Here is a 13,141-nt window from a genome sequence, read left to right on the forward strand (position 1 = left end):
CGGGCGGGAATTTTTTAGCCTAATTTTTGTATATTAAATACATTAAAAAGGAGGTCCCATAATTACCAGGTTATATCGTGTCGTGTACAACGAGCATTTTTGATTTCGCATTTTTAAAATCCTGTTTTGTTATTCCATAACACTGCCGAATGATGGCAGTACGACACGTCTGTTTCTTCCGTTAAATCTCTAAAGAAGAATGCTGGTTTATGGATTCGGGTGCGTTGATTGGTTGAAAACAGTGAAGGGGCGGAGTCTTCATCTTTTGAAAGTAACCGTGCTTAGTCCGACAGGCGCCATTGTTGAGGAGTTTGCAGAGATGTTGTGATGCACCGAATGGAATTAATTTAGCAAAACATCTTTTATTGTGCCAAAGACTGGATTAGATAAACCAAGACTTGGTTTAACAGTTCCACAAGTCAAAAGGTAAGTTTGATGCAGTTTATATGTACAGTGTGTTTGTGTTTTGCTTTTGAAAGGGAAACACGTCAGCCCTTTAATTCAGCAGCCGTGTAGAGCTAAAAACACATTAAGAAAACTGAAGTGTTTTCCATCTAATGTATCTGAAGGTCTTTTATTACTTTTTATATCGACGCTACATTTAAAAATATTTATTTATCAGTGGATATCAGAAAGTAAAATTCCGTGTGTTTAATCAGATATGGCACAGCGAGTCTCTGTGAATGATGCTGCTGGATCCAGACGGACTTCCAGAGTTCGTGTAGCGGTTCGGCTGAGGCCCTACATGGACAAGCAGGATGATAAGGGAGAGGGGCCCTGTGTCAGGGGCCTGGGGCCACAAAAGCTGGAGATCATCAACTGGAGGAACGCCACTGAGACCCTTCAATACCAGTCAGTCATAACCCTTGAAGTTTGCAGTTTTGTTTTTCTTATTTATTCCACTATTCTTTCTTTTTTTTTTTATTATCAAGCACTTTAGCAGGTCATGATCTCAGTGCAGTAGGCCATGATTTGGTAGCTGGTGCTGATATTAAACTTCTCTTTTAAAGAAAATCCACTGGCTCTTCGTGTGCCTGTTTGGATTATCAGAGAGAAAAACACTTATAACAATCCTTTATACTTGGTGAAGAGGGTTTTACTGTTTACTTGATTCAGTGTTACAGGAAACTCGATATCTCTTATATTCTTAATGTTGATATTTAGTATTAATATGTTTTCTGTCCAACTTTAGTGTTACTTTAAAAAAAAAAGTGTGGTTATTTTATCTTATTGGCTTGTATTTTTTTTTTTTTTAAATTCAGTATTAAAAAAAAATTTGAATTTCATTAAAGTCTATTTATTCGGGCTGTTCAACGAATAATCGCATCCGAAATAGGTTTGTTTACAATATGTGCGTGCACAGTGTATATTTTTGTATTTATAAATGCATACATGTTGTATATTTAAGAAATATTTACATATGTGTGTATATGTGTGTGTGTGTGTGTGTGTGTGTATATATATATGTATATATGTGTATATATAATATGTTATATATATATTTTTTTTTTTTTTTATATATATATTTATCTTAAATATATACATGTATATGTATGTAATAATAATATACACTACACACATTTTATTTTGGATGTGATTAATGGTTGAACAACCCTAATATCAATACAAAAAGGCTCATTTTAAATAAAAAAAAAAATAAAATAAATAGTAAAAATTCTAGTGAACCTAGAATTTTTGGTTTCGGCCAATTTTTATTTTGGTGCATCCCTATAACAAATTTATAAAATTACCTGTAACGCAAAAATGTTTTTGTTATTAGTCATGGTTCTCAATAAATTATGCCATTATGTGTTTTGCAGTGATTGATCTAAATTGTATGTTGGATTGTAGGTTTGACGTGTTTCATGGAGAAGAGACGACGCAGCAGGAGGTTTTTCTGACCTCCGTCAAACCCATCCTCCCCCACATCCTTAATGGTCAGAACGCCAGTGTCTTTGCCTATGGACCCACTGGAGCAGGTATCATTTCTGTCTTTATCTCCTTTGAAGTTTATTTGCATTTTTAGACTTGTTCAACTGAGTGTATGATGTGATTCTTACTGAGATTTTCATGATGTACCGTTTCACACTCTATAACACGGTACATTTCTTCTTCCTCCCTTCAGGAAAGACTCACACCATGCTTGGCAGTCAAGAGCAGCCGGGGATCATTCCCAGAGCTGTGAGGGAGGTCTTCAATCTGGTTGGAGCTCAAGAAAAGGGGCAGGATGGTTGGGAATACTCGATTGGGATGTCTTACTTGGAGATCTACAATGAAAAGGTATTCTATTGTGGTGAGCATGCTTGCCTTACGATAGATGCACTTTTTTTTAGTTTTCAATATTTTTAGTATAATAACTATTATTTTTAATTTCTTAGATGTAAAATATTTGGGGTCAGTAAATGTTTTTGAAAAGTTTTTAATGCTCACCAAGCCTTTTTCAGCTTCATTACTCCAGTCTTCAGTGTCTCACAATTCTTCAGAAATAATCCTAATATGATGATTTTAATATTTTATTGTTATTGGTGTTGAAAACAGTGCTGCTTAATATTTTTCAGGGCTGGGTATTGACACACATTTCACAATTTCACAATTTAGATTCTCAACCTTGCGATTCGATTAGATTCCAATTCATTTCAATTTGATTCAATATAGATTATTTTGGGTATATATCAGGTACAGTACTTGGCAAATTTAAAAAAATCTCTATGCTGAAAAAAAAAAATTTAATAATAATGCTTTAAGTATACTTGGGAGCCAGTTGGTACTACATTACTTTATAATATTGAAGGTTAAAATTAACTGATTTGTACTCAAATTACACTCAAGGAAGTTTATAATAATAAAGTTGTTATACTAACTTTACAATCACATAATTATATTTCTACATTTGTTTTTTGAAATATAAACATTTAAATGGTGGCTGTCAACTAGGTGTATATATTTAGCAAAATGCTCCTCTCTAGAGTTAACTTTTCTAGCTGAATAACAAGTTTATGGTCACTAAATATGGTTTTCCTGAGGTAAATGTGATGTTACGTGACATTGTAAGCTGTTTTATTGACATCTTTCCCTGGTTAAAAACACTGAGCGATGACATGATACAGATTTCGGTAAGTTGTACTCTCTTTTAACATACCTTCAGATGTTCATCCATATTTTGCGCTGTAACTGGTATTAAAGTGGAGGAGATGATCAGTTCACTTGCTTCGCGTTGCTGCTTTTCTTGAACTCGGGCACTACAGCGATCTGTCACGCCACGTTAGTGCCAAAACGGTGTTTTTTATTATGAAATTCAAAAAAATATGGACTTTTTTTTTTTTTTTTTTTTTTTTTTTTTTGTGCGTGTTTACACTTAAACCCCATTTCAGTGGGCAGCTGCTCTGGAATATTGATGCTTTCTGTGTCTGTAGGTGCTGGACCTGTTGTCCCCAGGTTCCCAGGACCTGCCCATCCGTGAAGACAAGGACAGAAACATCCTCATTCCCGGGCTAACGCACACACCCCTCTCATCCTTTGCCGACTTTGACACTCATTTCATCCCCGCGAGTCTAAACCGCACCACAGCCTCCACTAAACTCAACCAGCGCTCCAGCCGCAGTCACGCTATCCTCCTCATAAAGGTTTGAACGTTCTCTTCAATCTAGTTCTCCATTAGCACTTTAGCAGGTCCTGGTCTCTGTGTGGTAGACCATGATTTGGTAGCTGGTGCTGAAATTAAATCTCTGCCTCAAACAAACCACTGACTTTTACCGTGTCTGCTGGTTGTGTTTGGGAGAGAGAACACTTATGTTAGTATTATAAAGCTGGAGCCCTATAATTTTTGCAATGCCGAAAACACTGAACAGATGTTTAAACGGAATTTACTGTATAATGCAGAATGTCGCAGAAGTTTGGATAAATCTAAAGTAGGGCTGTACACTTAATCAAATCATGATATGGACTAGTGTCTGAATATTCAACCATTTAAATATGAAGTCTGCGTGTCGCTGTGTGAATAAGCTGCACAGTTTTATCAACTGCATGTGCTCAAGCACGTGGTGAAGACATGGACACATGAACTTCATCTCCAGAGATGCTCTGAGAGTCACCTCACCAGCGTTTTACCATTTCATTTAAGACAACTATTTTCAGATACTTAAACAGAAACTTATGGAAGCTTGTTTCTGCCACGGAATAAAAAAAAAAATACAAAAGGTAATTGTGACATTTTAATCGCACAGTTCTGACTTTTTTTCCCCTCACAATTACAAGTTTATATCCTACTGTTCTGATTTTTTTCTCAGAATTGTGAGGAAAACTCGCAATTCGCCCTTCGCTGGGATTTTGATTGACAGGCAATCTGACCAATCACAACACTGAATCCACCATTTTGTCTGACAAACAAACCAGGCAGGAGAGTTAGTAAATTAACGTCGGTGGACTTGAACTTGATAAATGGTGTGTATTGACATCTTTCCACGGTTGAAACAACATACCTTCTGATGTTCATGTTTATTTCATGCTATAGCTAGTAGGAAGAGATGAACGGTTCACATGCCGCTTGAACTGAGGCGCTACAGTGATTTGAGCTGCAAAAGTGTTTGTTTGAATTTCTTAAATGACCCAATTTTAAAGCTGACTTTTTCATACCAAACGTAAACCTGCTCTGTCTCATCTGTCAGCGCGTTGTCAGTGTCCTTTTTGCTCTGCGACGTATTTTTCACTGCGTGAGAATCTGATGTGTAGCGTGAGATCACCATGGCTTGTCAGACGTAGCAACAGTAACTAAGGGGGGCATGTCTTTGCAAAGGGTCAGTTGTGAGTTATAAAGTCCAAATTTGAAGGAAAAAAACTCAGTTTACATTTTCTCACAATTGCGAGTTTATCTTGCAATTCTGACTGTTTCTCAGTTGGGAGTTTGTTTTGCACTGCAGTCATAACTCATAATTCTGAGGGAAAAGTTAAAATTGCGAGATGAAAGTCACAATTTTTTATTTTTTATTTATTTTTTTTTCTGTGACAGAAACAAGCTTCCATAGAAACTCATAGGCCTTCACTACAACATGCCAAAATAAAAGTTCGGTGTAACTTGAAAAAATTGACACATTGCTTTTGTAGAGTAGAATGCACTTTTCAAAGTACAGTTTATTAAAACCAATCTTTTAAGGAATATCACAATTTTTCTCTGTGTGCCAAAAAAGAAAAGAGTGATTACATTTGAAGAGATTAATTAAATTGATAGTTTTTGCAGTCAGATGATTACCAGTGTTTTTGATAATGAATTTGTATTAAATCGTAAAACACAGAATCCAGAAAAGAAGAGAAAACCGACAACAGACTTTTGGGGAAAAATAAATATTTCATAGGCCACTGTTATTAAAATTAATACATTATTAAATTGTTAAAGTTTTATGTCTTTGTTTTTTGACATTCAATTGAACTGTTAAAATGGAATGCAAATTTAAAAAAAAAAAAAAAACTGATTTCATAGGACCCTAATAAAGGTTACCGACTCTCTGGAAAAGACTAACCAGTATGATATATATAAATGCATGCATTTGCTCTCAGGTAGTGAAGTCTCAGCGTGGGCCGCCACACAGGCAACAAACAGGAAAGCTGTATTTGGTTGATCTGGCTGGTTCAGAGGACAACCGACGTACAGGAAACCAGGGCATTCGTCTGAAAGAGAGTGGAGCCATCAACCTGTCCCTCTTCACCCTCAGTAAAGTGGTGGACGCTCTGAACGCAGGGGCCGGGGGCCGCGTGCCCTACAGGGACAGTAAACTCACCCGTCTGCTGCAGGACTCTCTAGGTGGTTCCGCCCATTCTGTCATGATCACCAACATCGCACCGGAGTACAGATACTACTTTGACACCTTCTCAGCCCTTAACTTTGCCGCCAAGTCTAAGCAGATTGTCAATCGACCCTTTGTCAGGGAAACAGTTGTGGCCCCTACAATTGGTGAGAAGTGCAGTTTTATTATTATAATTTTTTTTTTTCTGCATGAAGAGAGTAATGGTGTATGTGATAATTATAATTTGTCCCTTCTCTTGTAGTTCCTGGAAAGAGATCCAGAGAGGAACAGGAGGCTGGAGGTTCTGGTGAGCCCCAGAACAAGAGGTCTAAGGAGGGGAAGAAAGCTGAACAGTGCCCATCACTACCCGGACATCCACATGGGTAAGAGAGCATGTGTTGCAACAGCTGAACTGGTTTATTGTTCGAGCGCTTTAGCAGGTCTTGGCTTTGTGCGGTAGGCCATGATTTGGTAGCTGGTGCTCAAAGGAAGACTCTCCCTATAGCGAAAACCACAGGCTAAATGTGCCTGATTGGACATTCATAGGGAGGACATATGTACTTTATTGCTGTGTGATCTTTCAGCCTTATGAGGATATTCAATGTTTCAATCTCTATTTATTTGCTGTGAATAGCTTTCAAATGAAAATTTCATCTTGCCCTAGGGTTTCCCAGACTGGGGTTTGTGAGTTTGAAGTTAAAGGATTAGTTCACTTCAGAATTAAAATTTCTTGATAATTTACTCACCCCCATGTCACCCAAGATGTTTATGCCTTTCTTTCTTCAGTCGAAAAGAGATTAAGGTCTTTGAGGGAAAACATTTCAGTATTTTCTCCATATAGTGGGACTTCACTGGGGTACAACGGGTTGAAGGTCCAAATGTCAGTTTCAATGCAGCTTCAAAGGGCTTTACATAATCCCAAACTAGGAATAAGGGTCTTATCTAGGGAAATGATCTGTCATTTTCTAAAAAAACAAGAATTTATATGCGTATTAACCACAAATGCTCGTCTTTCACTTGCTCTGCGATGCGCCACGCATTATGTAATCACGTTGGAAAGCTCACGTGACGTAGATGGAAAGTACCACGGTGAAAACTCAATCTTATTTTCTCCTCCAACTTAAATTGTCCGAAATCGTTTTACCTTTTTTTTTTTTTTTTGTAAAGGGCGTTTGACTTAGTCTTTGTGCGATCGCTTTGTAAACACTTGCTCAGTACTTCCGCCTATGTCACGTGTGACTATTCCATCATGATTATGTAATGTGATTGTTTACGTAATGATCATTACATTAGGTAAGACCCTTATTCCTCGCCTGGGATCGTGTAGAGCCCTTTGAAGCTGCACTGAAACTGACATTTGGACTTTCAAACCATTGTGCCCTGTTGAAGTCCACTATATGGAGAAAAATCCTGGAATGTTTTCCTCAAAAACCTGAATTTCTATTCGACTGAAGAAAGAAAGACATAAACATATTGGATGACATGGATGGATTATCAGGAAATTTTAATTCTTAAGTGAACTAATCCTTTAAAGGAATAGTTCACCCAAAAATGAAAATTGTCATTATTTACTCACCCTCATGTCGTTCCAAACCTGTAAGACTTTCATTCATCTTCAGAATGCAAATAAAGATCTTTTTAATGAAGCTTTCTGTCCTTCCATTGACAGCTATGCAACTTTCAAGCCCCAGAAAGGTAGTAAAGACATCATTAAAGTAATCCATTTGACTCCAGTGGTTTAACCTCAATTTTATGGAGCAACACGAGTTTTGTTTGAGGAGGGAAAAAAAAAAAAACACAATTTACTGCATTTATTTACAAAATGATAATCTCCAATGCACGTTCACGCAACAATGTCTGCTCTTGCGTCAACACAACAAGCTTGTGCCGTGGTGCTCGTGTGAACATGCGTTGGAGATTAATATTTTGTAAATTATTATTTTTTGCGCAAACAAAGCACTCGCGTTGCTCCATAAAATGAGGTTAAACCACTGGAGTCAAATGGATTACTCTGATGTTTTTACTACCTTTCTGGGGCTTGAAAGTGGTAGTTGAATAATTGTAATTAGCTTAAATTCTTTAAGTAAATATTTTGAGAATCACTACTTTGTGCCAATATAGTAGTTAAATTTGGGGGGTCAGTAAGAATTTTTATTCAGCAGTAGATGTGCTATAAGTTTAGATGTCTTTCAGTTCACCAGATTCATCAGTTCTGGAGAGGCTCCTGGCCCTGGAGAAGATGATGATGGGCTCAGCTGAGAGAGAGAGACTTAACCTGCTCAAAACTGTGGCACAGTCCCGGAAAGAAATTCAGGTATCGTACACACTATTTCAACATTTGGCTCTGTTACTTGGTCAGAACAGCATTTCCATCTGAATTTCAATGCATCAGAAGGAAATAAGCATCAGTAGACACATCAGTATAGTTAATCCTTCAAATTGGGCCAAATTGCAAATTAGGCTGGATTACTAATACCATCTGCAAACTGTACTAGCGTCCACAAGAACCGTAACCCAGTTTTCAAGTGATCATGGGTGCTCAGTTTGGAAAACCACATCAACTAAAACCTCTAATGTGTGGCTCAAATATGTTCTCTCTCCAAAGATGTTGAAGGAGAAACAGAAGGAGCTGGAAGACAAAGCAAATATGCTTAACAAACAGAGTGAAGCCACTGAGAAAGAGTCCAAAGATGCACTTCTCTTTAAGTCAGATCTGCCCCCATTGCACAGAAAACAGTCTACAGCTGCCAAACCACGCAAACAGCAGGCCGTTGTCACACCGCTACAGGGTAAGATGTGGCTGACTTCATTCTTATATCCTCCTGGGACATCTTTATGCATGAGTATTACCCAGTATTGATTTCAAGATGTTTCATGACCCTTTAAAGATGTTTCCTCTCTGTTTGTTCATTTGTTATGTTAGCATGCAGTATTTTCTATGATGCTGTGGTTGCTTCGCTCTTCAGGGCTCAAAGCGGTTCCGCTTTGTTCCCTCTCTCATCCTGCTACTGTCAGCTTTTGTGGTTCCGGATGAGCTATATATCTTAAGGCCCGATATATTCACAGTGAAGTTTTTGTTCTTTGCTTAGGGGTAAAAAGTGGTGTGAAATAGGTTTGCAGTGATATAATAATGTTAGCGAACATCCCATGCTGCCCATGCTGATGAGTTATGTATTTACATATTCATCTAAACATGTTTTATGTCGGGCTGTATAAATATTTTTTATTTATTTTTTTTCCCCCTCTTTCTCTCTGAATTTAATGTTTTGCCACAATTGTAGTGTTTTTAAATTGAGAGATTGCGGTTTTGAATAAAAATGTTAGCAAACGTTTGCCATTTGATAATATGGCAATGATAACAGTTAAGAGAAGAAAATGACCCGACTACATGATGGTCTCGTGTGACACGCTCTTCACACAGGCTCTTCACACAGAATGAGTTATTGTGTTAAATTAGACACTAGCCGTGGAATGGGGAAAAAGGTAAGGTTATTGATGCACGGTTTTTTTTTTTTTTTTTTTTTTTTTTTTTTTTAAATACTTGAGCGCCGTGTTTTTAGAATGTAGTTTCATGCATGAGATGCTGCAGGAGCTGCATAGAAAACGATGGAAAACTACTCAGTGGAGAACTACTACTGTATGTTTATTTCATGTTTGCATAATGGTGACTGGCTGAAAGGTGCTGTTATTTTCTGTTTTTACAAAACATTTGCTGTTAATAGCTTTTATAACGTTTATTTATGCCATTTTATTCAATAGATTGCTTAAATGCGAGCAGCTTTACAGTATCAAACATGAAAGTGTCAGTGCCTCATTTCATCAGAAGTACAACTTCATTTTCTACTATAAAGTGGCTGTCCACAGTGTTCATGTTTTCACCTGTGGAGATCTTACCTCGATGGACTCAACAGATGAAATGAGTCCGAGAAAAGTTCTGCGTTAAAGAAGGCAGAGTCTCAGTGCACACCTCCTATTATAACTTATTTATTATTTAACTTATAACCTATAACTTTTCCTGAGAGTTTGCTTTGGCAAGCCGTTTCGAACTCCCAAAACAAACTTCGTTTTCACCTGATTTTGTTCGAAATAATGTCACATCAGTTCATTCTTCGTTTGAAGTCTATTGGGGCCTGTACTGGTGTCTACTTTTTGGCTAAGAACTGTTTTTAGCATTTTTCTTTTTTATATTTCCGAGCATATAGGATATGTTTAAGGTAAGTTTGTAAACATTAAAGAAATTGTAAGTGTGAATTGTTGAATCGTTTTGAGAAAAATCAAGATTTTATTTTTGCCATGTCGCCCAATGCCATCACACCAGTTTGTTCTTCAATATCACTTGAAGTATATTGGGAATTTTAATCTTGGAATTGTAAATTGATATTTAGGAACGCATTTTCGAAAACATTTTAGACTGTTTAATAAATCAGGACCTATGTCTTAGTCTCCCAGGTGCAGCCGTTGCAGCAGTGTGCTGTGGTGGTTAAACCCTCACAATGCTTGGATAAGAAGAAACGGGTCAAAACTGAGGTCAGTGTGCAACATATTGTCCCTCGTGTGCATATTAAAATGTACAACAATAATTAACTGATATTTTAACACTGTAATTGGAAGATGCAGGTCTGAATGCCAGTATTTATTGTACAAAGGCCACTTTTACTATGTATTTTTAAAGCATTAAAAGGATAGTTCACACAAAAATGCAAATGCTGTCATCAAATAGTCTGTTAAGAAGACTTGTATTAACCCTCCTAAGCTTTTTGAAAAAGGGTTACACCTTGCATGTTCACATCTTTTTTTTTTTTTTTTTCTTTTTTTTTTACCAATTAAACTTTGCACTTAAACTTTGGAGTTTTAGGTAATTTGATCTAATTTAGGTCTTATTTATGTGTAAATTTGTTTAACCACCATTTGTATAAGCAAATATACAAACCTTTCAGACTTCACCACAGTAATCTACATGTATTTGGGTCAGATTACTGCAGTCTGGTGATCAAGAAAAATAACATGACTTCATGTCTGGTTAAAATTGTGTACGATTTTGTTGTAGCTGATGTGTTCAATGCCTCCACCCGCTGCACAAGAATTGTAGATTTTTATACTTCTTAATAATGTAGTCATAACTTTTTAATTGTTTCTACTAGTTTTTTGAAATATAAACATTTAAATGGTGACTAATAAAAAAATGGGTTTATTCAAACATACATTAAATATTAAAGAACAGGTTGAGTTAAAGTTACAATAAATATGGAATATAGTGCATATATTTAGTAAAGTGCTCCACTTTAGTAGTTATTCTAGCTGACTGAGTTTATGAACATTGAATGTCTTATCTGATGTAAATTTGATGTTATACGTGATGCATAGTTTACAAGTTATTGACGTCTTTCTGGGGTTGAACATGTGACTTGATACGGATTTTGATAAGTTGTACTGTATCTTTCAACATACCTTCTGATGTTCATTCGTGTTTATTTCATGCTGTAACTAGTAGTAAAGAAGTGAGCTGAGCTGCGCTACAGCGATCTGTCACGCCACATTAAAGAACGCCAAAACTGCATTTATTGTTTGAAAATTGAATTTGAAAGTTATGTTAATCAACTGAAAAACAGCACAGACCAAAAGATTGATTCTTGGGATTTAAGAATCGATATCAAAATGAGAATTTATTAAAATTGAGAAATCCAGTCCACCCAACCCTTTCACTTTCACATCTGACAGTTTGTTTGTTTTTTGTTTTTTTTGTAAGGTGGGTGAGGGTAAGGAAAATGGAGGTGTGGATCCACCCTCTGCTCAAGACGTCAACTGGGAGTCCCATTTGGATTCAGCGTTACTAGAGCAGTCCAGGAAGAAAATCCTGCAGACACTGAACTCTGGCTCTCTGAAGGAGCTCAAGAGCCTGCAGCTGATCGGAGACAAGAAAGCCAAACTAATCATGGGCTGGAGAGAGATTCATGGGGATTTCACAGAGGTATAGTGCTGACTGATGCTGAGAAATGCCACCTGTAGAGATTTGATCTTCACCTGTGAGGATATAGAGATTCATAGAGACTCATTTAATATTTTTTTCTTTTATTTTTCTTGTTTGTAGGTGGAAGACCTGAAGAAAATCGAAGGCATTACAGCTAAACGTTTCTCTTCTTTTATAAAGGTATTTGGTTTGCATCAGTATCTATGTCTGCTATGGATTAGGGCTGGGCATTGATGCTAATTTCACGATTCAATTCGATTGTTATTCAGCTACAATTCCGATCTCAATTTAACATATTTGTTTGGATATCAAGTACAGGATGTCAATTTAAAAAAAAAAAAAAAAATCGTTTTCATGTTTTATTCAAACATTTGTTCTATTTTTACTTAACCTGCTATTCAATATCTGTATATGTAATGTGCATATATTTAGCAAAATGCTCTTCTCTAGAGTTTGTTTTATAGCTGACTGAGTTTATGGTCATTGAATGGTTTTTCTGAGGTAAATGTAACGTTACGTAACATTGTTTATTAGCTGTTTTGACGTATTTTCATAGTTGAAACGCTGAGTGATTACATGACGCATGATACATTTTAGTAACTTTTACTGTTTCTTTCAACATACCTTCTAATAATCATTCACGTTTATTTCATGCTATAACTAATAGCTAATGAAGAGGAAGAGCCGATCGGTTCACCTGAGCTCTGTCACGGCAAATTAAATAGCATCAAATGGTATTTATTGATTGAATTTCATTAAATTGGCACAATTGGAAAACAGACTTTTTCATATCAAAAGTAAAAAGAGCACAAAGATTATTGCGATTATTAAATGGGAGACTCACTACATATAGTTTAGAGAAGTTTTGCTGAAATATCAACTGAAAACAGCATAGACTAAAAGATTCTTGGGACTTAAGAATCCATATGTTCATCCAAATAAGTAATGATTAAAATTGAGAAATTGATGTTTTCAACCCAGTCCTACTGTGGATTTCTTTTAATCTGTCTGGAGGGAAGGACAGTTGAATGTGATTTAGGAATTTCCTTTGAGTTACACTCTCTCTCTCTCTTTTTTCCCTTCACAGGCGAATATTCTCAGCAGTATGGGAAAGTGAAGCATTTGAGCCATGATGTCTGAAGAGGAGCGTTTTAACACTTGTGCTTTGAGCGTTTGTGTTTTTAATGTTTTTACACCCATTTTATGCGTGTAACGTTGTGTACAGTTTTTTTTTTTCTAAGTGTACATGCTTGTGTATACTTGACTGCTATTTTCCATGTTTTCTATCATTCCTGCATACTTATGCCAATTTTCCCTTTTAGTATTTAACTTTTTTTCTTTTTTGAAATGAACCTAATTTTTCATATGGCACTAAATAAATGCCAACATCAAAGAA

The 13,141-nt window shown here is 36.4% G+C and overlaps 1 protein-coding gene and 1 non-coding gene across 2 annotated transcripts; both read left to right on the forward strand.

Moving 5' to 3' along the window:
• Nucleotides 1–248: 248 nt before the first annotated feature.
• Nucleotides 249–13,141, forward strand: kif22 (kinesin family member 22). The gene is made up of 13 exons (XM_051914918.1): nucleotides 249–426; nucleotides 660–852; nucleotides 1,852–1,979; nucleotides 2,126–2,280; nucleotides 3,414–3,623; nucleotides 5,551–5,944; nucleotides 6,040–6,160; nucleotides 7,971–8,091; nucleotides 8,383–8,566; nucleotides 10,219–10,304; nucleotides 11,524–11,745; nucleotides 11,866–11,925; nucleotides 12,833–13,141. Exons 2-13 carry the CDS (start codon nucleotides 662–664, stop codon nucleotides 12,860–12,862), a joined length of 1,902 nt encoding a protein of 633 aa, XP_051770878.1. The 5' UTR covers nucleotides 249–426; nucleotides 660–661; the 3' UTR covers nucleotides 12,863–13,141.
• On the forward strand, nucleotides 929–1,064 carry LOC127524285 (small nucleolar RNA SNORA30/SNORA37 family). The gene has a single exon (XR_007933028.1). It is a non-coding gene; the product is annotated as a small nucleolar RNA SNORA30/SNORA37 family (small nucleolar RNA).

Source organism: Ctenopharyngodon idella, chromosome 12, assembly GCF_019924925.1.
Source record: "Ctenopharyngodon idella isolate HZGC_01 chromosome 12, HZGC01, whole genome shotgun sequence".
In the NCBI taxonomy this organism is placed as follows: Eukaryota; Metazoa; Chordata; class Actinopteri; order Cypriniformes; family Xenocyprididae; genus Ctenopharyngodon; species Ctenopharyngodon idella.